Source organism: Ornithodoros turicata, unplaced genomic scaffold (assembly GCF_037126465.1).
Source record: "Ornithodoros turicata isolate Travis unplaced genomic scaffold, ASM3712646v1 Chromosome134, whole genome shotgun sequence".
Taxonomy (NCBI): Eukaryota; Metazoa; Arthropoda; class Arachnida; order Ixodida; family Argasidae; genus Ornithodoros; species Ornithodoros turicata.
In genome coordinates, this window is record NW_026999311.1 from 190,578 (window position 1) to 215,959 (window position 25,382).

The window sequence follows — 25,382 nt, forward strand, 5'->3', positions numbered from 1 at the left end:
TGGGCACACACAGCGCTTTAGGGCCTCCCAACATGGCGGCCCGAATGCACGCCCCTCTCCCATGCGCCATCCAGCCTTTATAGATAGAGATCAGTGGTCTCACGTTTCGTACGTCATTTCTGCTCCGGACTCTTCACGTGAACGTCGGCTACGTCCAGAGCAAGGTGAGATCCTTGATGCGTACTTACCATCTTTCACTATTATTAATGCCGTGTTGTAGTTTTTTACTGTCTGTACGATTTTCCCCCCCCACTGTTCTCACTGTATTTGTAAATTGTTGTTCGTCAACCGTACGACGTAGTTTTAGCCGCCGGATTTTCTTGTCTCTACCTTTATACTGACCGTGTAACTTCTCTGCTGATGAAGGAACGAATAATTAAGAGACACGGGACACGAAGACAAGCACAAGAGTTCGCCGTCTCACGGTTATTCGTTCCTTCATCATCATGCACCAGTGTCCGTTATTTCACACGTATTAGCCGCACCACAGATAAGCCGCAGGACTCGTTTTTAGATACATTTTGAAAATGTTTTTGCAGATAAGCCGCGGGTAATACGACGCGATTGCTTTGTGCGCTAAACCAGCCGCGGCTAATACACGTGAAAATACGGTAGTCTGCGCCCTATCTCTTCTACTTCTCTGCGGCTCGTTATCTATTAAGCTGAGTCGTCAGAGTAAATAACGTACGCTGCGTCCGAAAGGTGCCACTTATAAGCTACCTATGGACCACCGATAAGCGTTCCCCTTGCTTATCGTTGGATTAATGCCAAAGCATGGCATTCCTTCGGTAGGCGCGTTGTCATTGTGCAAGTCGGCTTCACCTAATTACCGTGTGCATTGAGGGGGAAGCCAGCTTTAGGAAAATCTCGATGTTGCTAGACTACTTCTTTCTTTTGCTCTAAATTTAGCGAAACATTTTGTAATCGTTCCGTTTTATGGTTTTACTGTGGGGAAGCCGACTTTACAATAGTGTTGACTGCGCCTTTGTTGCTTTGCTGGGCTCCCCTCCCTTTTTCGCTTTGTTCTAATAAATATAGCCCCCTTTCTCGTGTTGTTTTTTCTTCTTTTTCTTTTTTTTTGTAGCAAATGATCCTGTGCTGGCCCAGGGGCGGATCCAGACCCTCGTTTTTTTTGGGGGGGGGGGTTCTTTGTGGGAGCGCGTAGTGGGGGAGGGAAATCCAATGTATAAACTGACGTTTCGGGGGGGGGGGGGGCGATCGCCCCCCCCACACACAGCATCCTATGTGCTGGCTATGTTTCGAAAGAAGACCGTTATCTCTGAGCGGGTTTTCTTCATAGGACAACACGTCAGAAACATAAACGTATTTTGGGGACGTCATCAGCGTCCTGTTCGGAACGCCACCGGCATTGATAGTAATTATGTGGTTTCGGTTTCCTGGAATAGGCAGGCGACGGCGGCTTCGTGGTTTTCGTTGTTTCGTGGCACTCTTCGCATTCGTCGCGTCACATTCTGTCAGTATATGATACCTTTGCCGCATAGCTGACAGGCGGGGTCCACTTCAAAAAGTTCACTCGTCCGCCTGGCATTTTACTAGCCCTAACGGAACACAACTTCCAGTAGTGTCCCGACAGACGTCCCCCACATATCTCCGAGTGGCCACGGTTTGGAGTTCCCACAAATATCCGTCGTTTGTCCTCGCAGGATGTTACACGGAGATGGCGGGACGTTGCACGGACTTACATGCGTACGTGCTCACGGCCCTGTATTTTCTTATTATTATTGATACTGTTTATTGAGCTGCTGCGTAAGTGGACAGATTCTTACTAGGCGTTTTTTTTTTCCTGTCATTTTGTTTCAGCTTGGGCCATTGCATCTTCCTTTTGCAGTTGCAGTTCTTTCTAGTATTTCTGTTACTGACAATGGGCACGAAGATTTAAAAAGAAAAGAAAAAAAAAGCTCTTAGAACCATGAACTTAGAAAGGCAGTGGCATACCTTTCCAAATCGAAAACAGATACTATAGATATTGCTTGTCTCGCGAGCTTCCACCAATTCGAGAGTCCCGTTTTTGTCTGCGAGTCAAACTAAAGCGTGAAGTGTTCAATTTTTTAAATTTTTATTTTTTAATTTGTTTGTTATTATTTGTGATTGCGTATACCGATAACACTGGACTGAAGAACTGGTTGAAGTATACGTCAAGCAGTTCTTCTGCTATCATCTCTGGGCCGGCGGACGTTCTTGGCCATATGTTGCTCAACCGTCAAATCACTAATTACTTAAAAACCGTTAATTAACTGTTTCGTTATAACAGCAGTAGTAATAGGGGGTATCGAGGGAGACCAGATGTCAGTACGTTCCATAGGTGTCTGGTTCGAACCCCACAGCGTCTGGGACACCGTCGCGTGTGCGGAGGGCGCGGCGCCAGTGCGGAGGGTTGTCCGAGCGCTTATCGGCGGGGGTAGGGCTGCGTGCGCGCTTACTAGCTCACATTTTTCAGCCTGGGCCAACTTCTTTCGTCATTTTTCAATCTGCGCCGAATTTTTTCGCGACTTTTTCCCGTGCGCGACAGGCGGCGCTCGGGTGGAGGGCTGCTGCGGTGGGCGGAGCGTGGCCGGAGGGTTGCGTGAGCGCTTACTTGCTCACATTTTTCAGCCTGGGCCGACTTCTTTCATCATTTTTCAATCTGTGTCGACTTCGATCGCAATTTATTTCCCGCTACAGCAGGTGTGCAGTAGGCGATTTACATGCAAAGGATAGCCATACACAAAAGTACAAGTGAAAATATATTTATTAAAGTCATTAGTGTCAGGAATTACGTTATGACTTCATGTGAAGGAGAAAAACTCAGCCAAAAAATCTGATGCAATAGCATTGAGTATTTTATTAGTGATAATCACGCAAGTTTTCAATTAAACAGAGAGTAGCACATTTTAATAAAAGAGGATATTTTTAATCAATATGATTACAATCAAAATTAAAAGTTTTATTATAAAAAGTCTAACATGACCACCATGGAGGAGTTTTAATTACATAGTTCTAATATGTAACTTCATGCACAACAACCTAATATTCCATTATGATACATTTAATCAAACAATATATTTTTAATCAATATAATTACAATCAAAATTAAAAGTTGTATTATAAAAAGTCTAACATTATTATACGTGACCACCATAGTGGAGCTTTAATTACAAGTGCCGATAGATGTATGTGAACAGCAGAGAACCTGGAAGACCATGGGACACAAACACAAGAGGAAATAAAATCTATAACACTACAAAGAAGATATTCTTAATCAAAACAACAGAGGAGGGGAATAATCTATCATTTTAACTATCATAAAATCATCCTCGTGACTTCCCCATACAATTTTCGTTCTAAGAGACTCTACAAACCTTACTTTGTTTTATGAATTCAACACAGAAAATATATTTAAAAAATGAACTTCAACACATAGCACGCTCCTAGCCAACAATCAGCTCTAATAATATCTGCCCTGATTTGTTGAAGACGGGAGGCGTACACCTGACAGCTATGAACATTTTCGAGCACAATAGGGAAGATTATTCCAACATTACCCAATTAATCAATTTCTTATTAAGTAAACAACATAGACATACGGAAATAATGAGAAAAACGATCAACAGCTAATAGAGAACCAAAACACATCACATAAACAACAGACACATGCAGGAAAATAAATGAAAAATAATCTATCAAAACGATCAACATGCACGGATGAATGGCAGAGAAACACTTTGAACAGTACATGCTGAATAATTTAATACAGCACAGAGCTCACGCTGAATAGCAGAGAAACAATCTAAACGGCACATCTGCCAACATGTAAACAACAGACAGGAAAATATTAGTGAAACAAGATCAACAGCTAATAGAGAGCCAAAATCCAACACGTAAACAAGAGGTACACAAAGGATAAATAGTTGAAGAACAATCTAACAAAACAAGAAACATGCACGGATGAATAGCAGAGAAACACTCTAAACGATGCATCTACCAACGGTAAACAACAGACACATGCAGGAAAATAATTGAAAAAGAATCAATCAAAACGATAAACATGGACGGATGAATAGCAGAGAAACGCTTTGAACGATGCATCTGCCAACATGTAAACAACACACCGGAAAATAATAGCGAAACAAACTATCAAACATTACAATTTGAAATAATATATCTTTTGAACTATCATAAAATCAACCTTGCGAGCTAACAATATAGAATTTTCATCCTACTCAGGCACTATAAACATTACCTTGACAGAGCTATCCAAACATGCACCACAGCTATGCTTTACAATAATTACAACCAGACTTGAGACCAGCGGGGTCACTCTCTCCCTCTATGCAGCCCGGTGCGGTCACTCTCTCCATCTATACAGCCCAAGCATGGAACCTGTTGTCAATCTGTGGGGGTGGGGAAATCCTCTCTCTTTTTCACATTCTTTTCTCCAAAAGGAAATATTCTTAGGATCGGTGTACAGAGACGAATTTTTTATTGATCGCAAATAGACATTGGAATTATTCGACTCTCAAGCACACAATAAGAATTCTATCAAAAACAATAGAACGCAAAAAATCTAAGAATACACTTTCTAAGCAAACGAGAAAATATTATCGGTGCAAACAATACTCAACGAGAAACGTTGCATTTAATGTATTTCAGATCAGACACAACTATTAGGCAATCATTATTCTCAACTCACAAAATATCAATCGAGTGAAAGTCAAGTTTATTCAATGACAGAAACAATACTCATTCGAAAACGAGAATCAAATTTAATTACGTTGTTTTATGTTAACTTTGCAATACATGCAGAAGCCACAAACAACTCATCTGAAATGCAAATTATTGTGTTTGCTATAGCGGAAATCAACGCACACAACATTCCAATCTAATAGAATATTTTTATTAATATCGATCGGGTGATCATCTGAAACATAGTCAAAGCAGTAATTAATTTAGGCAAACATTTTCCTAACCAAGTGTGCAAATACATCACAGAAACACGTCTTTTTCATTGAGGACCTAATAGTGGAAACAAAATATCAATCGAGTGAAAGTCAAGTTTATTCAGTGATAGAAACAATACTAATTCGAAAACGAGAAACAAATTTAATTACATATTTTTATGATAACTTTGCAACAGTAATTTCTACATGTAGAATAGCCACAATCAACTCATCTGAAATGTAAATTATAGTGTTTGCTACAGCGAAAATCAACGCACACAACATTCCCAACTAATAGCATATTTTTATTAATATCAATCGAGTGATCATCTGAAACAAAGTCAAAAGCAGTAATTAATTTAGGCAAACATTTTTCGTAATTACGCAGCGCAAATATACATCGCAGAAACACGTCTTTTTCATTCAGGACCCACTAGTGTAAACGAAGTGACAGAGGGAAGCTGAGTTCCCGTACACTTTCGTTAAGGTTACACCCGCAGGGAGTAGGGGAATCCAACAACGGTCTTGGTATACAAAGCCATAAACCGACTCCAGCAAGTCAAGTTAGGGAAGGATGGGCTCTAGCGCTGTCTTGTACATAGAATCATTGAAAGCAAACATTTTTTTCCTTACACATCACATCTTTTTGTAAATTGAATTTCATAATTCTCACGGCAGGTGGAACATTCTAAACGCGAGAACAAATTTTTAATAAATAAAATTACCACCAATATGATTTAATTAAATGTCGAGGCGCACTACAAAACAGAACAGACAATTGCTATACATTGAAGAGATGGACGGATTTTGTACTCATTACCATACGTCATGGGAGGACCTGATAAAAAGCTGCTTCGAAAAGGAGGAGCCGCGAAACGATTCATTTATCGCTGCATTTCAATACGTCCTAGACATGGTCGTATTCGGAGATATGGCACAAATTATGGAATTCAAGATGCGAGAACTTGTATGTCGAATCTACAATAGTTATAAAAATATTTGCACGTCAACATCGGAAGGACCGTTTGGATTGATGGTGGAGTTTTTGAGGTTTGCTAACGAAGAATTGAAATACACTAGACCAAACGTAATTGTAATCATTGCAATGCGCATTGCATTAATCAAGAAAGCAATCAGATCAAATTATCATATACAAGCAGTCTATATCGCACGATTCATTACGGATTTGTTGAAATTACACCTAACGGTTGAAATGGAAAGTACATAAAAAATCTTATCACGTGGTATATTCCACCCTAGAACCTCTATACATTTATTTTATTCTACCAGTCAAGGATGTCGAATGAACAGAAGTTCAATATTGTCGTGCAAGGTCTGATGTATCATCACTTATTGAAACTCAACAAACATATCAATTGCGGTGGGCCACCGGACGATTTTCATCTAATACTCTCTTGTACGCCATTCATGAATCTTCATACAAAGAAAGGAAGCATCAATAAGAGACTGTGCAAGTTCGTCGCAACAAAGTGCAAGTTGTTGAAGCAATACAAACACGGCGACAACATATCATCTGCGTTAATCAACGCTGGATTCAAGCGCCCAATAATCAGAATAAATTACTTGATGTCTTCGGAATTCATTAATCAAGACAACAAACGAAACTTTCGGAGTTTGGAATATAATTGTAATTTATCGAAATAAACAAGTGTATAATTGAAATAATACTTGTATTCTTTGTCATCATTGTAATGTATTCTACACAGCGCAACCAAAACAGCTTATGACCAGGTTGAAGATTGCTAAGGAGACACTACGTACAAGGATCTTCGCATGGAATCAGCGCTGGCAATCAAAGAGATTTTTACACGACCACACTCTATACAGCAACACCGACACCCGAAGGAAAGAATTGTAGAAAAATCGGTAATAGAAATTTAGAAGCATGTTACATCAATATTTGTTTACAAAGAGGATCACTAATATTTTGCGAAAGCTTATTTTACGAATTAAATTGCACAGTGTATATATTTTCTCAAACTATTGGACAGTTGACAATACTATATTGAAAGAAATCTATTATCAAATGACGCGAAGGTGGAGTCTACAATTCTAATCATCATAACATGCGGCACACAATTCCAATAAGATTTTGGGAGAATCGAATCACACAACTGTCATCAGAAATGTTTATCCAATGAAGATCAGCACTATGCATAAGATATGCAATTATAATAAGTAAATATTCCTTTTGCAAACTTAACCAAAGCAGCACACATAAACGTAGCTTCAATTCACAGAATGTACCCGAGGTTTTTAATTAGCCATACTGGAAAACTACGAGTCTTATCATTATGTCACGGCATATGAGGCACTACAAATGGAAGGACATACATTAATTTTAGAAGATTTTAGCTCATAATGAATCAAAACGTAATCTTCAACACCAAAGGTTCGTGTTTAAATTTTCAAAGTCAAAACTGTACACTCTTTCTTACAATTTTTTAAGATGTAGATTAAAAAGCTGTCTATATAGTCACACATTGTATACAAGATATTTGTTTGTGCATTAATTGATAAAATTTATCAGATCACATTCCGGAGCAGTGGAGACTATCAGTAAGTGTTTAATTAAAATTTGAACTGCTGCCGCAATTTATGAACTGAGTTGTAGAAAGCGCAATTTCACAGCTTTAGCTGGCTCACTTTGATACGCGAAGGTTTTAAGAACTCTTTTGCGATGACAAAGCATTTAATCGAGTGTATTGATGTTTTCTATATACTCTATAACGTAATGTGAATTCTCCACGACGTGGATAGTAAAAGTTACGAATATTTTTCGAACAAAATTTACTTAAAACTCGGAGAATGTTTGTGTATGTCTGTTTTCGTCCCTACCTCGTCTCGGGTTTTCAAGTCATGGATCGTCACCACCAGCTCGCTTGCTACCTAACTTTCCTTTCGTTATCACTTACTGATAGTCTCCACTGCTCCGGAATGTGATCTGATAAATTTTATCAATTAATGTACAAACAAATATCTTGTATACAATGTGTGACTATATAGACAGCTTTTTAATCTACATCTTAAAAAAATTGTAAGAAAGAGTGTACAGTTTTGACTTTGAAAATTTAAACACGAACCTTTGGTGTTGGAGATTGCGTTTTGATTCATTATGAGCTAAAATCTTCTAAAATTAATGTATGTCCTTCCATTTGTAGTGCCTCATATGCCGTGACATAATGATAAGACTCGTAGTTTTTCAGTATGGCTAATTAAAAACCTCGGGTACATTCTGTGAATTGAAGCTACGTTTATGTGTGCTGCTTTGGTTAAGTTTGCAAAAGGAATATTTACTTATTATAATTACATATCTTATGTATAGTGCTCATCTTCATTGGATAAACATTTCTGATGACAGTTGTGTGATTCGATTCTCCCAAAATCTTATTGGAATTGTGTGCCGCATGTTATGATGATTAGAATTGTAGACTCCACCTTCGCGTCATTTGATAATAGATTCCTTTCAATATAGTATTGTCAACTGCCCAATAGTTTGAGAAAATATATACTCTGTGCAATTTAATTCGTAAAATAAGCTTTCGCAAAATATTAGTGATCCTCTTTGTAAACAAATATTGATGTAACATGCTTCTAAATTTCTATTATCGATTTTTCTACAATTCTTTCCTTCGGGTGTCGGTGTTGCTGTATAGAGTGTGGTCGTGTAAAAATCTCTTTGATTGCCAGCGCTGATTCCATGCGAAGATCCTTGTACGTAGTGTCTCCTTAACAATCTTCAACCTGGTCATAAGCTGTTTTGGTTGCGCTGTGTAGAATACATTACAATGATGACAAAGAATACAATTATTATTTCAATTATACACTTGTTTATTTCGATAAATTACAATTCTATTCCAAACTCCGAAGTTTTCGTTTGTTGTCTTGATTAATGAATTCCGAAGACATCAAGTAATTTATTCTGATTATTGGGCGTTTGAATCCAGCGTTGATTAACGCAGATGATATGTTGTCGCCGTGTTTGTATTGCTTCAACAACTTGCACTTTGTTGCGACAAACTTGCACAGTCTCTTATTGATGCTTCCTTCCTTTGTATGAAGATTCATGAATGGCGTACAAGAGAGTATTAGATGAAAATCGTCCGGTGGCCCACCGCAATTGATATGTTTGTTGAGTTTCAATAAGTGATGATACATCAGACCTTGCACGACAATATTGAACTTCTGTTCATTCGACATCCTTGACTGGTAGAATAAAATAAATGTATAGAGGTTCTAGGGTGGAATATACCACGTGATAAGATTTTTTATGTACTTTCCATTTCAACCGTAAGGTGTAATTTCAACAAATCCGTAATGAATCGTGCGATATAGACTGCTTGTATATGATAATTTGATCTGATTGCTTTCTTGATTAATGCAATGCCCATTGCAATGATTACAATTACGTTTGGTCTAGTGTATTTCAATTCTTCGTTAGCAAACCTAAAAAACTCCACCATCAATCCAAACGGTCCTTCCGATGTTGACGTGCAAATATTTTTATAACTATTGTAGATTCGACATACAAGTTCTCGCATCTTGAATTCCATAATTTGTGCCATATCTCCGAATACGACCATGTCTAGGACGTATTGAAATGCAGCGATAAATGAATCGTTTCGCGGCTCCTCCTTTTCGAAGCAGCTTTTTATCAGGTCCTCCCATGACGTATGGTAATGAGTACAAAATCCGTCCATCTCTTCAATGTATAGCATTTGTCTGTTCTGTTTTGTAGTGCGCCTCGACATTTAATTAAATCATATTGGTGGTAATTTTATTTATTAAAAATTTATTATCGCGTTTAGAATGTTCCACCTGCCGTGAGAATTATGAAATTCAATTTACAAAAAGATGTGATGTGTAAGGAAAAAATGTTTGCTTTCAATGATTCTATGTACAAGACAGCGCTAGAGCCCATCCTTCCCTAACTTGACTTGCTGGAGTCGGTTTATGGCTTTGTATACCAAGACCGTTGTTGGATTCCCCTACTCCCTGCGGGTGTAACCTTAACGAAAGTGTACGGGAACTCAGCTTCCCTCTGTCACTTCGTTTACACTAGTGGGTCCTGAATGAAAAAGACGTGTTTCTGCGATGTATATTTGCGCTGCGTAATTACGAAAAATGTTTGCCTAAATTAATTACTGCTTTTGACTTTGTTTCAGATGATCACTCGATTGATATTAATAAAAATATGCTATTAGTTGGGAATGTTGTGTGCGTTGATTTTCGCTGTAGCAAACACTATAATTTACATTTCAGATGAGTTGATTGTGGCTTCTGCATGTAGAAATTACTGTTGCAAAGTTATCATAAAAATATGTAATTAAATTTGTTTCTCGTTTTCGAATTAGTATTGTTTCTATCACTGAATAAACTTGACTTTCACTCGATTGATATTTTGTTTCCCCTATTAGGTCCTCAATGAAAAAGACGTGTTTCTGTGATGTATTTGCACACTTGGTTAGGAAAATGTTTGCCTAAATTAATTACTGCTTTGACTATGTTTCAGATGATCACCCGATCGATATTAATAAAAATATTCTATTAGATTGGAATGTTGTGTGCGTTGATTTCCGCTATAGCAAACACAATAATTTGCATTTCAGATGAGTTGTTTGTGGCTTCTGCATGTATTACAAAGTTAACATAAAACAACGTAATTAAATTTGATTCTCGTTTTCGAATGAGTATTGTTTCTGTCATTGAATAAACTTGACTTTCACTCGATTGATATTTTGTGAGTTGAGAATAATGATTGCCTAATAGTTGTGTCTGATCTGAAATACATTAAATGCAACGTTTCTCGTTGAGTATTGTTTGCACCGATAATATTTTCTCGTTTGCTTAGAAAGTGTATTCTTAGATTTTTTGCGTTCTATTGTTTTTGATAGAATTCTTATTGTGTGCTTGAGAGTCGAATAATTCCAATGTCTATTTGCGATCAATAAAAAATTCGTCTCTGTACACCGATCCTAAGAATATTTCCTTTTGGAGAAAAGAATGTGAAAAAGAGAGAGGATTTCCCCACCCCCACAGATTGACAACAGGTTCCATGCTTGGGCTGTATAGATGGAGAGAGTGACCCCACCGGGCTGCATAGAGGGAGAGAGTGACCCCGCTGCTCTGAAGTCTGGTTGTAATTATTGTAAAGCATAGCTGTGGTGCATGTTTGGATAGCTCCGTCAAGGTAATGTTTATAGTGCCTGAGTAGGATGAAAATTCTATATTGTTAGCTCGCAAGGTTGATTTTATGATAGTTCAAAAGATATATTATTTCAAATTGTAATGTTTGATAGTTTGTTTCGCTATTATTTTCCGGTGTGTTGTTTACATGTTGGCAGATGCATCGTTCAAAGCGTTTCTCTGCTATTCATCCGTGCATGTTTATCGTTTTGATTGATTCTTTTTCAATTATTTTCCTGCATGTGTCTGTTGTTTACCGTTGGTAGATGCATCGTTTAGAGTGTTTCTCTGCTATTCATCCGTGCATGTTTCTTGTTTTGTTAGATTGTTCTTCAACTATTTATCCTTTGTGTACCTCTTGTTTACGTGTTGGATTTTGGCTCTCTATTAGCTGTTGATCTCGTTTCAGTATTATTTTCCTGTCTGTTGTTTACATGTTGGCAGATGTGCCGTTTAGATTGTTTCTCTGCTATTCAGCGTGAGCTCTGTGCTGTATTAAATTATTCAGCATGTACTGTTCAAAGTGTTTCTCTGCCATTCATCCGTGCATGTTGATCGTTTTGATAGATTATTTTTCATTTATTTTCCTGCATGTGTCTGTTGTTTATGTGATGTGTTTTGGTTCTCTATTAGCTGTTGATCGTTTTTCTCATTATTTCCGTATGTCTATGTTGTTTACTTAATAAGAAATTGATTAATTGGGTAATGTTGGAATAATCTTCCCTATTGTGCTCGAAAATGTTCATAGCTGTCAGGTGTACGCCTCCCGTCTTCAACAAATCAGGGCAGATATTATTAGAGCTGATTGTTGGCTAGGAGCGTGCTATGTGTTGAAGTTCATTTTTTAAATATATTTTCTGTGTTGAATTCATAAAACAAAGTAAGGTTTGTAGAGTCTCTTAGAACGAAAATTGTATGGGGAAGTCACGAGGATGATTTTATGATAGTTAAAATGATAGATTATTCCCCTCCTCTGTTGTTTTGATTAAGAATATCTTCTTTGTAGTGTTATAGATTTTATTTCCTCTTGTGTTTGTGTCCCATGGTCTTCCAGGTTCTCTGCTGTTCACATACATCTATCGGCACTTGTAATTAAAGCTCCACTATGGTGGTCACCTATAATAATAATAGACTTTTTATAATACAACTTTTATTTTTGATTGTAATTATATTGATTAAAAATATATTGTTTGATTAAATGTATCATAATGGAATATTAGCTGTTGTGCATGAAGTTACATATTAGAACTATGTAATTAAAACTCCTCCATGGTGGTCATGTTAGACTTTTTATAATAAAACTTTTAATTTTGATTGTAATCATATTGATTAAAAATATCCTCTTTTATTAAAATGTGCTACTCCTTCTGTTTAATTGAAAACTTGCGTGATTATCACTAATAAAATACTACATCAATGCTATTGCATCAGATTTTTTGGCTGAGTTTTTCTCCTTCACATGAAGTCATAACATAATTCCAGACACTAATGACTTTAATAAATATATTTTCACTTGTACTTTTGTGTATGGCTATCCTTTGCATGTAAATCGCCTACTGCACACCTGCTGTAGCGGGAAAATAAATTGCGATTGAAGTCGACACAGATTGAAAAATGATGAAAGAAGTCGGCCCAGGCTGAAAAATGTGAGCAAGTAAGCGCTCACGCAACCCTCCGGCCACGCTCCGCCCACCACAGCAGCCCTCCACCCGAGCGCCGCCTGTCGCGCACGGGAAAAAGTCGCGAAAAAATTCGGCGCAGATTGAAAAATGACGAAAGAAGTTGGCCCAGGCTGAAAAATGTGAGCTAGTAAGCGCGCACGCAGCCCTCCCCGCGCCGATAAGCGCTCGGACAACCCTCCGCACTGGCGCCGCGCCCTCCGCACACGCGACGGTGTCCCAGACGCTGTGGGGCTCGAACCAGACACTTATGGAACGTACTGACATCTGGTCTCCCTCGATACCCCCTATTACTACTAACAGCTACGAAGTTGTCCCAATGAGAACATCTGTCCCTTTCGGTGACCCGATATCGTAGCCGTTTTCAGAACAAAAATCAGTTCGGTAGATCGGTCGGTAGCAAAAAATTCTTGAAGGAACACCATTTTTTTATTTGTTTTCTTCATTGCGCGCCTTTCGAGACGTGTCTTTCCTTCACCCCCAATGTGATATGGTGAAGGAGCCTCATCCGTCGAAGATGCTGCCACAGTGCCGCCTCTTGCGTCGAAGGTGAGCTTTAACTTGTGGAAACAAAACAAAAACACATATGTATCGGGTGACGCGGTCGGAACTGCCCTTATCTTGGGCTGCGACAGTGTGCTCTTTCCCCCTCTCACATTGGGGGTGAAGGAAAGACGGGTCTCCGAAGATGCGCAATAAACAAAATAATGAAAAGAAAAAAGATGTTCCTTCACGAATTTTTTGCAGATGATCTACCGAACGGATTCTTGTTCTGAAAACGGCTGCGATATCAGGTCACCTAAAGGAACAGATGTTCTCATTGGGACAACTTCGTAGCTTCTATAATTAAAAAGTTAATGATTTTTAGGTAATTAGTGATTTGACGGTTGAGCAACATATGGCCAAGAACGTCGGCCGGGGGCCCAGAGATGATAGAAGTGAAAACAGCTTGTCTATATAGCCCTTATAGTTTTTTAAATGAAAAATCTGTAACCGTCGATTGCAAGCATCGATGATCGGGGCGGGTACACAGTTGCCAACGGGTTGCATAAGTGTAGCTGCAGATGGAACAATACGACACTATACCAGGCGCCCACAGCTCCCCATAGAGCCCATAGTTTGAGATAATTCAGGCAACACTGGACATACGACCAATGAAAATGCGTCGTGATGCCTTGCAGCCAACCAATCAGCAACCTCTCAGTTTGGCTCGGCTTTCGGCCGGTTCTGGCTGCCATTGACTTCTACTGGTTTTCATACCTGGCGCCCGTTATTCCAAAATAACTAAGACATTTTTGATAGGCGAAATACATATTTATTGATGTAACGTATAAACTCAAATGCTTGACTCATATATTCACCGTGCGTACAGGACGTTTCGTTCCTTGAATAGACAGCAACCAAACCAAGTTCGAACTTGCAAAGCACACATACAGTCTACTTCTGGAGGCGAGCGAAGTCCACGAGTGCGTGCGTTTCACAGATGAGCATCTTCTTCTCATTCTGGCGATGCACCGTAGGTCACACAGTCACGGGAAATATTTTTGTCGTTACGAACACTCTCTTCTTAGTCACTGTATTTGAAAATGCGACAGCGCTCGAAAGTGTTCCTCAGGCGTCAGCTCACCAAGCATTCCAGTTCCGACCCGGCAAGAATGTCCGTAGGTTGACACTTTATCGGAGATCAGTACATGGCCAGAGTCACTATAGCTCATGAACAAACCCGCGCGTACACTGCGTACACTTCCTCTTTGGTCGTTGTGGTCAACCGACATCGGCGAGCCGCGGAGGCGCAGCGGCCTTGCTTGGAGCTGCCCGCCTGGCCGACTGCCCAGACTGCCCGCGAAAAGTGAGCTGTCAGATATTTCGAAACTTTATCAACCAATCCCGGAGCGCGCATCCTCCTTTGGCCAATGGGCATCCGTCATGATGCCTGACGATGTAATACCACGTGACTGTGACGTGATTTTATTTTTCTACTGCCGCAAATGCGGAGAGCTGTGGAGGCCTGGTAATACGACGTGACTGTGACGTGATTTTATTTTTCTACTGCCGCAAATGCGGGGAGCTGTGGAGGCCTGACTATACTATCCTCCTTGACATGCCTTCAAGACAGCTCACAACATTCACGACTCACGCTGGCTTATTCAGATACAAACGCCTCAATTTTGGCATCAGTAGCGCAGCTGAAATATTTCAGAACACTATCCGTCAAGTCCTCAAGCACATCCCACTTCTGACACCATTGTTGTGTTCTTGTGGTTATGTTACGAACGGAATTTCATCAAAACTGCACGCGTTCGGGCGCCATGTTTATTTTTTGCAACCATCGATGATCGGCTCGGGTACACAGTTGCCAACGGGTTGCATAAATGTAGCTGCAGATGGAGCAATAGGACACTACAAGGAACATTAGAGGCATGGGAGGGTGGCATCTAAAAGTTGAATTACGGATTGCTTATGCGTACGTTGTGGATGCGATCTTCATTAGAACGCGCTGACGGGCATGGCCTTATGAAACGTCTTTTCTTCCTTGAACACTTAGCGCATTTGGTATTGTCCTGCTCTTAAAGTGAACCTCAGGTCTCCATTCTTTGTTCGACATTCTTTGTTCCAGATATCCCTTCCAAGGTCAAGTGAAGTATGTAACTACAAAGCATGGAGCAGGCATCATATGGAATTTGAGACAAGACTGCTTCCGCTTCCGCCACACTTGTGACGTCACGTCTCACCCCTAACGATGGCGGATCATTGGGTGCCTTGAAAGTCACGTGGCACGTTGCAGGAGGGCCATTGGTCCGACGTGGCGATCGTATCGAAAGTGATCGACGGAACTAGGAAACAATGAGCGCGGGGACCAAGGACTGACAACGGTGACGGGGACAAATATCACGTGATGTCCAACAATGGTTCGTAGGACTCTAATACTACTACAGGCTCCGTGATGGCGATGTTGCAGTGAGCCACACAGCAGAGTTGGTCGCTGTGACCTTGGTGAAGCTCGCATTCCCTCGACATTTATTTCTTTATTTTCTACTTTACCGTAGCAGGCATTCGTTGAGCCATTCGACAACACTTTTCATCCAGTCAAGGGCACCCAGGGAACTGCGACGCTTGTACACTGGTATAACGACGTAAATAGGGTAAGTTTCCTTCAGAGCCTTCTGTCACTCAGAATGTTGTTTCGTCTTCTGATCTGTTCTTCTATGAGAGTCTTCCGCCTCCCTTTTGAGTTAGAGAAATAAAAATATCATCTGACGTCACGGGTTCCTTCATAAAGGGACAGAGTAATTGACCTTTATACAGAGTTCATAACTGGAACAATGCGATGACGCTGAAGTAAACAATGTAAGAGTAGACCCTTGTAAACGTAAAAGTAGACTCCCTTTTGAGCAGACGGGTTTACCGTGATCAGATATTTTTGTATAAGTGTCTACAAAATCGTGTATATTGTACTGGTGTAATTACGAGGGTCTCTACGTCCGAAAGCGCAAGACCAGGGCGCTGCGAAAGTTTCATGTTTTTTTGTAGCTCTACAGAAAAATGTCCCTAATTAAGAATACAGATTTTAAGTAACATTAATTCTGCTTGCGATGACTTTGTATAACAGTAATATGAGAAGTGTCCAATCAGCTCTTTGTCGCGCATGTAAACTCTGATGTTTGTATAAGTATGGCCAATGCGAGCTGCTTTTTCATTGTGCTATGAACGTTTAATTTTATTGTATGTATTAATGCATTCCTATGTTGTGTGTTTTTTATTGTGTACTGCTGGTAAGGCTTTAGGCTCTTAGCAGACACATAAATAAATAAAGAGACTGAAGTGTGTTGTTATGGGCTGGGTAGGAAGTTAACAGGACGCTGCAGCAGCGGAGGCTCCGGCGGTATCACGTCTTTAAAAGAGGTTTAAAGGGACTATGAAACGATTTTTTTCTTCGTTTCGTTCGAAAGAAGACATTTTTCTGAGTCTAGAACCGAAATTTTACTTTCGTCGCGCGAGCGGATTTCTCGGGAGCGAATTTAAACGGAGCGGCGAAGGGAGGACAGCTGGCGCCGCGCCGTGACGAGCTGCCGAGAGGAGACACAACGGGTAACTTGACGCGACCACGGCCGGCTCAGCAACACGTCATCGTGACGTGTTGCCGAGCCGAGGTATCCCGCCAGGAGCATGCGCCGTAGGATCCCGCGTATGCGTTCATCGGGAGTGGGAACGGTGACGTAACGGGGAACCGAAGAGCGGTCCGTACAGTTACACCATCGGCAGGGAAATATGCGCGGGAGAGGAGGAACGCGGAAGAGACATTTCCAGCGCGCGCTCCTCGCAGAGTGGAGCGATTTCGTCCGGAAAAATTTGTGGCATATTAGTTTCTCTGCGGGAAGAACAGTTTCCATGGAAAAAAAGTATGGGGGTTCGGGAAATTTCATAGTCCCTTTAAAATCTCTTTATTTAATATCGTAGCTCTTTTCCTATGAGAAAAATTTAAAAAAAAATAGCCATGTGGATTGTCGACCCATACCGTGCATAGTGGTTTCGCTTTCACATACGGGTTTCTGGACACGAGCGTCCTTTTAAAAGACCAGTGAATTCCCGTTTTTTTTAAATTCATCAACCAAGGTAGTACCAACCAATCCTCCTGTTATTTCCCTGTTTTGGTTCATTAGTTCCCAAATGTTCCCAATTCCCCTGTTAGTTCCCAAAAAGAAATCACTTACGTCGTCGGACTTCAATGCAGTCTATACAGTGTTTTGCAGGACATTTTTCTGTTTCTCCGGTTCCAGATACTCTGCTCGTACTCTGCTACCTGAGCTGCCCAGGACCTTGTCCTGTTTCCTTGCCCTGTTGTAAGGTAGGTAATCCTTTTATTTAGCCCCGACTCCAGAATGCGTTACCCAACCCTCTCTCACGCTCCCACGCAGTCTATCCATGACATCCTTTCCACGACCTAGCGTACCTGTGACAAAGACAATTCCTTTGCTTTTTGAGTCCTGTTCTGTCCGTCTGTCTTGTATGTCTCCGACCCTCGGAACAGGGGTTCCGTTCCAGACGAATTACCGCACTTCACCTGTTTGTTGTATTTCAATTAGTCTGTTCCTAATTTCCGTCTCAAAATTACAGGAATTTCTCGCTACATCTCCAAAGGCATGGCTTCGACATCTGAATTTGATCTCAACATGGAAAGGTCGCCACAGTGGGAAGACCTCAGGAAGGAAATGCACGAAGCCATTGTGGCGAAAGATGAGGCTCGTGTTCTAAAGTGCCTGGATGCTGCACCTGATTTGAAACTGTGGTTGGATCCTGTCACAAAAAGGTCAGCTCGTTACAAAGCAGTCGAACAGAAAGCCATCCGTATACATGGCCTTTTAGTCTCGCGGGAATGTGGACTCAAGAACACGGAAGAATCTTCGTGTTACCAACATCTCACACCCGTTGAACGAGCTGAGATTCGTCGCCAACGATATTACAGCACGGAATGCGAGAGCTCTTACGTAGACTATTTGAAAAGCAAATCTGTGAGCGTCACCAGATGTGATGACTTCGGTGTACGATGGGAGAAGATGATTGAGCGGCTCTCTGGTGATGAATTAAACAGGATTATTCTGAAAGTGGCTGCAAGAACGCCACACCTAGAAATAAGGTTCGACTACAACAGTGAAAATGTTCAAGGGACCACGGGAAGCTCCAACAGAGGTGACATAGGCCTTACTTTCTGCAAAGAACAAAGAGTGTTCGTCGCGGGTCGTGCTGCAGAAGCCAAAGTCTGCGGAACACTTATTCATGAGTTATGTCATATGGCACTTTACCTAGTGTACAGGAACGATGGTAAGCCATATTACACCAATGATACGGAGAGCGAACAGCGATACAAAGACATTCTGAATGACATAAGACCAAGGCAGAGAGAACTGAACCTTCTCATCCAACAAGCTTTTATGGACACAAATGAAGAAGAAGAGTTAATTGTACGGATTCCTCACGTTCTGGTTCAATATGGTTGCGAGGAAGGTCGTAGGGTTCTGGAACAGGAAGTTCCAAAACTGCTAAGGTTTTTCGAGGACCATGTCATCCCGGACATGCGAGAATACATTAAGAGTGGAATCCCCTCGGCAGACGCCGAAAGGATCAAAGAAGAAAATGCCAGGCTCCAAAGATCTTTCAACATTGGCAAACTTAACATCAATTTCGAAAAGCCATTGAAGACCAGTATCTGGAAAAAAGGGTCGCTTCACGTACTTACCGGTCCAGAGCTGAGCCTTCTCGAAATAATGGTTCACAACGCTGTGCAATCTTCGGGCCAGCCATACTTGTTTTTCGAGACATCCCAGAGGGACTGGACAGATGTGTTAGTGGACTACAAATGTGCATTTGTGCTCGTGACGGTCCGTCCTAACACAGACTTCGGACAGGGCCTCAGATTTTTGAGTGAAGTGTCCCGTGTGACTGGAGCGAAAGTCATCTTGCTTGTGGAAGACAGTGGCAAGGATTACTTGTTGAAGCAAGTGGAAGAAGAAGCACATTTTGACAAGAAACCTTTAGTGTCTAACGTCCATGAAGCGAGTTTGGAGCATGTCGCGAAGAGGTGCAAAACAGAAGTTTTCGAAAAATCTGTCCTAAAACTTCAGGGCGAATATGTGTCTGGCTTTCCTAAAGTAATGAATATCGACACCTTCTTACGTTGTGTAGACACTTCGGTTTTCCTAAAGCTATGTGAATCACTGGTCATTGACGTGGGACCTCTGCTTCATGAACTAGAAGGAAGTGTTAAGAACTGTTATGTGGAGCGAGTGTTTACAAGGGCCGTGGAAGTTGACCTGAAAAAGTGCAGACTGGACGATAACAAGGAGGCTTTCGCACTTCTGGGGTGTCCGCATGATTGTGTTGCAGAACTTGTACCTCACGGTTATGAGGCAAAACATCAAGATAATTTGACGCGTTTTGAAAAGTTTGTGGTCCTTCAGGAGACATGTGACTACGAAGCTCTCCTACGAAATGATAATTACAGAGGGAAGGTAGTGCACTTGCTAAGGCTAAACGAATCCCGTAATGGACTCTTGTGGACCAAATCAAATGGACGTCTCAGTCACCTTCCAATGACGGGAAGTGGCGATTATACGACAGAGACGTTGCTGAACGTGCCCGGGAAGGTCGTCCTCGTGTCTGGCGCACCTGGTATGGGAAAGAGTGTGCTGGCATCGCGGTTGTGTACAGAGTTGAAAACTCAAGACAAGAAGCGGTGGGTGCTCTACGTCGACCTTCCTCAGAGAATGGCATTAGTGAAAACTGCGTCGCCTAGTCTGGGATATCTCGCGGATCTGTGCCAAGTACGAAAAGATGGTCTGGAGTTCGCTTTGTTCGAGGAAAGCTTGAAGAATGGAAGCCCTTTCGAGGTCGTTGTCACGTTGGATGGCTTCGATGAAGTCAACGAGGAATGCCGCAACCGTGTGCTGGAACTTGTATCGTTTCTAGCTAAGAGAAAAGTTTACAAGGTGTACTTGTTTTCTCGCACTGTGTTTAAAGCCCGTGCACAAGATGCCTTGCACACAGTGTCATACGATCTCGTTCCTTTTTCTTATGAAAACCAGAATGATTTCCTCACAAAATATAGGGCCCAAAGAGAAACTCCGACCACCAGGAATGATGCACTTCCGCAAAAATTCCAGCAACTGTACGCGTCATTGAAGGAGAAAAACGGGACAATCCTGGAAACCCCTCTCCTACTTCGTATGATGGCTCAGATGGAGAGTGGGGAAATTACGGAGTCGGACGATTACTCTTCGCTCCTTAATATTGCTGACATTTGTGGCGGCAGGATATATACTGTACACATCTACATGATGTTTGTTGAGTACAAGCACCTTGTGCACCGAAAGGAAAAGGTGAAAGAAAACATCTCCCTATGTGCAGTGCGAGGGGACAACGATACCGCGAAGTCTCCATTCTACGCAAACCACGGTCTCCTCGCTATGAAGTGTATATTTCCTCAGGATGACTTGGAAGTCTTACTGAATGAAGATGAACTAGAGCAGTTAGATCCCGAAGGAAAATTCATCGAGGGCATTGCGGACAATTCTCTCAAAGAAGGTTTTGTGAATGGAACTAACGATAGAGGAATTCCGGAGTTCGTTCACAAGACTTTCGCTGAATTCTTCGCAGCTCACTACCTGTTGGAAAGGACAAAAGCCAGAAAAAAATCGAGCTTTAGGAAAAATGTCGTCGGACTGTACGGTAAAGAAGACTACGAGGGCGTAATGGTGTTGTTCGATGGACTGGCGTCGATGTCCTATCCACTTCACTCTGCCTTGATAAACAACGACACTTCATATTTTGAGCAATGTGATATCCAAACAGAAGACATGCTTGTTGTCGATGAACTCCGAAGGACTCCATTGCACGTAGCTGTCCTGCATGCTGATAAAAAGACACTGGAGAAGCTTCCAATGGATGATGTACTAATCAAGGACGATTTGTTCAAAATGTCACCATTCAAGTATGTGGAACTCTTCTCCCCATGGAACGTACAGTGGATGCCAGGGCTGATGAAATATTTGGGGGATCATCCTTTTGTAACAAATACTTTGCGGGCTATGCTTCAGACGGAATATTTGAGGCATATGGATCGAGCTGTGAATCGAGCTATGATTCCAGCTATGACAGAGAAACTCAACCTGTTATGCGCTCGATGCAGTGAGGAAGCAGTGAAACATTCTACTGAAAATCTGCGCAGATGTGAAACCTTCGAGCAAAAGAGAAGTTTTCTAGAGCGAGCTATATTCACAGCTGTGATATACGACCTACCAGACATTTTAGACGTGTATCTGACCTATGTGTCCCCGAGAGACAGCACAGAAAATCTAGACAGAGACACCATGGACCAATTAGAATCACGCGAGAAACGAAGCTTGAGATGTTCTGCAGAGCCTTCGGTAATTGGAAACCTTGATGGTATCAGAGGCAATGACAATAGAACTGTGCCTTTTTACTCAAAGTCTGCGGTTGTTTGCAAAATGCTCCTTCCATACTGCGATATGGGAATTCTTGATGAGGATGGAAACACAATGTTGCACATTAGCGCGCTGTTTGGAAATCTGCAGACAACACAGTTTTACCTCGCACATTTATCCGCTAACAATAGAAATAGAAAATTTCAAACTCCTTTGCACTTGACTAGAGGTGCAGAGACTGTGAAGCTACTTCTTCCTCTTTATCCCTCAGTGAATATTCTGGATATTTTTGAACGAACTCCGATGGATATATGTGCAGAGAGAGATGATTTGGAGGCCATCAAGTTGTTACTCCTTCGCACTCGGACATATGACGCACATCACATGAGACTGAACACAACGCTTCATATGGCTTCTGACTTCCGTTCCCCTAAAGCTGTGACGTTTCTTCTACCCCACACAAATGCGCATATGCTTAACTACAAAGGAAAAACGTGCTTAGATGTTGCTAAGATAACTATGGGGTTCATGTTGAGTTTGGAGTCCAACGTTGTGAGGTCTCTCATCCCACACTCGCTCGTGAACTCCCCTGAAACGTTTGGCTCATCACCGTTGTACATCTGGGCGGAAGATGGTGGAAGGGAAGCGATGCAAACTCTATGGCCTTATTTGCGACACAGTGACCCTAGGCATGCACAGAGGATCAGCAGAAACTTCGTTTATGTGGATGTGAAAAGGGATTTCCAAGAAGAAATTTGGTGTCTGAAACTTCTGTTCCTCCATTTAGATGTCATCGCTGGTGATCCTTGTAGCCGTAAACTGCTACATGATGTGGCCAAGAAGAAGCTACGTAGGATACAAGAAGTAAATTATATTAATTACATGAAGCTGTTCCTGCCTCATTTAAACCTCCGTATGCAGGATTATCTAAAATACAGCGTAGGAAATGACGACGTTGTTACCTTATATCAGGGATGGTCACACATGAATAACACCGATGATCTCCACATTGACGATGTCAACGCGGAAATGATCGACGACGATGGCAATAGGAAGTTTCTAAGAGAAGCACGGAAAGGTAATGTGGCAGCTGTGGAACTTTACCTCTCCCATTCATCCGTATGCTTTACAGATGAAGATGAGAACACTGCATTGCACTTGAGCGCGTTGTATGGGCACACAAATGTGGTGAAGCTCGTCATTCCTCTTTATACATCAGTGGACGTGATCAATATGTGTCGAGAGACACCCATGCATGTGTGCGCCCAATATGGACACCTGGACGTTGTGAAGTTGTTATTACTCCGCTCTAGAATGAGTTCCCGTGACGAGAATGGAAGGACACCTCTTCACTGGGCCTGTAAAAGTGATGAAGTTGATATCGTGAACTTCCTTCTTCCCCACTCATTCCCTAATATGCGCGACGCGTGCGGTTCCACGTGCTGCGCTCTTTCCACCGAACGAAGGAAAATGAATGTTCTGAGATGCCTCATCCCTCACTCTCTTATACACTGTCCTAATTCAGTAGGCGAATCACCAACGAAAACCTTTGCAGAACGTTATATGATAGGAATGCTGGTGACATTATTGCCATATTCCTGTGATTATGACGTTGCGAGTTTATTGACGCCTCCCCTGCTGCCATTTTGGGAGGACGATATCAGTATGGGAAAGACATCTTGTCTGAAACTGATGGTTCTCCACTCAGATGTCAGTGCAGTATACGCGTGTTTTTGTGAAGCACTCAACGACATTGCACGGTCTTATGGAGAGAGTAATCCACACCTGCCTCTAGGAGAGACAGAGAGATCACGTTACTTGGATCATATTCCTCTCTTGCTTCCTCATACAAATGTTTCTGCTAAGGACGACGAATGCAAGAAACTATTACAAGACGTCATCGAAAGTAGTAAAGTTAGCTTGGTTCAGAAGGAGCGTAGCTTAGTTCAGAAGATGTTCAGCTTAATTCAGAAGATGATTTAGCTTCCGTCAGAAAGGGACTTGCTTGAGTGACATTTATTCATGATGCTGACGATTGTTTGCAACTGTTGTGGTTAAGCACCAAGTGGCACCGAGCTGTCAATGTACACGACCTCTGAAGACGATATGGCAGTTTTAATAGAGGTATCAACAGCAGTATACTAAGTCCTTGCCTTCCTCCGTGAAAAAAAAAAAAAAAAAAGTAAAAATAAAAAACTTTTGCGATGGCCATGGCTACTGCCTATATCTTTTTTTCCTTCTTCATGTTATAGTGCTCTAGTCACCAGTTTCGCTACCAGGAAAGCTGGCTGAGTTAACTTTTTGAAGTATGTTCTTTCCATAGTATTTATTTTAATTTATGTTTGTATTTATTTAAACTAGATTGTTACCTTTGTTTGGCACTCTATGACGAAAGTTCCTTTGGTGCACTAAAAGCTGAATCATCATTATCATTCTTTATGTTACCAACCACTGTTCGGTAGAAGGTCCAGAAGATGATTCGGAAATGTGTAAACACATTTTTTTAAAACTCCTAACGTGTTTAGTTATATGGTTAGCTATTTTATACAACAGTACCTGTGATTCTGTTTATATCGTACACCCCACCTTTAGGGGAGATAACTGTAATACAGCGATTGTGCCCCACATTGTTTTCTTCAAAAAAAAAGAAAAAAAAGAGTCGTGCAGTGCTACACCTTTTAGGGTGGTAATGGCTTTTGTGACAATGTTAGTTAAGAAATGTGTGAAGTTCACCCTGTACCTGTCACCCTGACCCACGTTCAACCCTGGACATATATGGGTCCCGACTTCACCACCCTGGGTGTCAAAATGTATATACCGAAATGTCTAAAAATGTAAATAAAATACATTGTTCTTTCGCACATTGGAGAAGGCTTAATTCAAATCATCTCGGAACTCTCGCTCACTTCGCCGCAGAGTTATGTAAACTAACTATATTGTCAGTTATACATTCATTACAACCGAATTCATGTATGAGTTCCAGATTGCTCTGTCAGCTATGGTTACAGATTACAGTGTAGTTACAGATTACGGAAGATATTACTTTGATGTAATCAAGGTCTGTGTAAAGGAACCACGTCTGACTCAAAAATGCACCTCAAAAATTCGATTTGTGTGCGTGTGATTAGATGATTACGTGCAGTTGTCCTTAAAGTAATGTGTCCAGTTGGATGTCATCAAAAGATGCAATAGGGTAGAAAATCCAGTAAACAAATATGAGGAGAAGTGTCTCAGAAGGAGAGCCGCCCATATTTCGAACAGAGACAGCTATTCCTCTGGGCCCTTCTTCTTGTCGTTGGAGATTCAGACACAAAAACTCAGACCAGAAGAAAGCTCTATCTACTGTGTCACTTCCTCAGAAGGCATGGCGGTGCACGGAAATAAGATCGTGATAGGCTCTTCGCAGTTGGACAGTGAATGTGACAAGGATGTCAGGGAAGACCATGGCCCGCTTGCACGAAACAAACTTAGTGTAATACTTAACGAGTTCCCCGCTTAGTGTAGTGCCGGAGCCGTAAGTGGCTTGCACGAAACTTCTACAACACTAAAGTGGTGGCGCTCGCTCCGCGCAGTTTAGGACGCTGGCCAAGGGTCCTAGGAGCACCCTAAACTACCGCACT

General features: G+C 41.4%; 1 protein-coding gene across 1 annotated transcript; it reads left to right on the top strand.

The window, feature by feature from the left end:
* Positions 1 to 90: 90 nt before the first annotated feature.
* LOC135372244 (uncharacterized) lies at positions 91 to 24,623 on the top strand. Its single transcript, XM_064605913.1, has 5 exons — positions 91 to 164; positions 15,441 to 15,732; positions 15,871 to 15,966; positions 17,602 to 17,669; positions 17,939 to 24,623. The coding sequence occupies exon 5, from the start codon at positions 17,965 to 17,967 to the stop codon at positions 23,743 to 23,745; it is 5,781 nt and encodes a 1,926-aa protein (XP_064461983.1). The 5' UTR covers positions 91 to 164; positions 15,441 to 15,732; positions 15,871 to 15,966; positions 17,602 to 17,669; positions 17,939 to 17,964; the 3' UTR covers positions 23,746 to 24,623.
* The last annotated feature ends 759 nt before the right edge of the window (positions 24,624 to 25,382 follow it).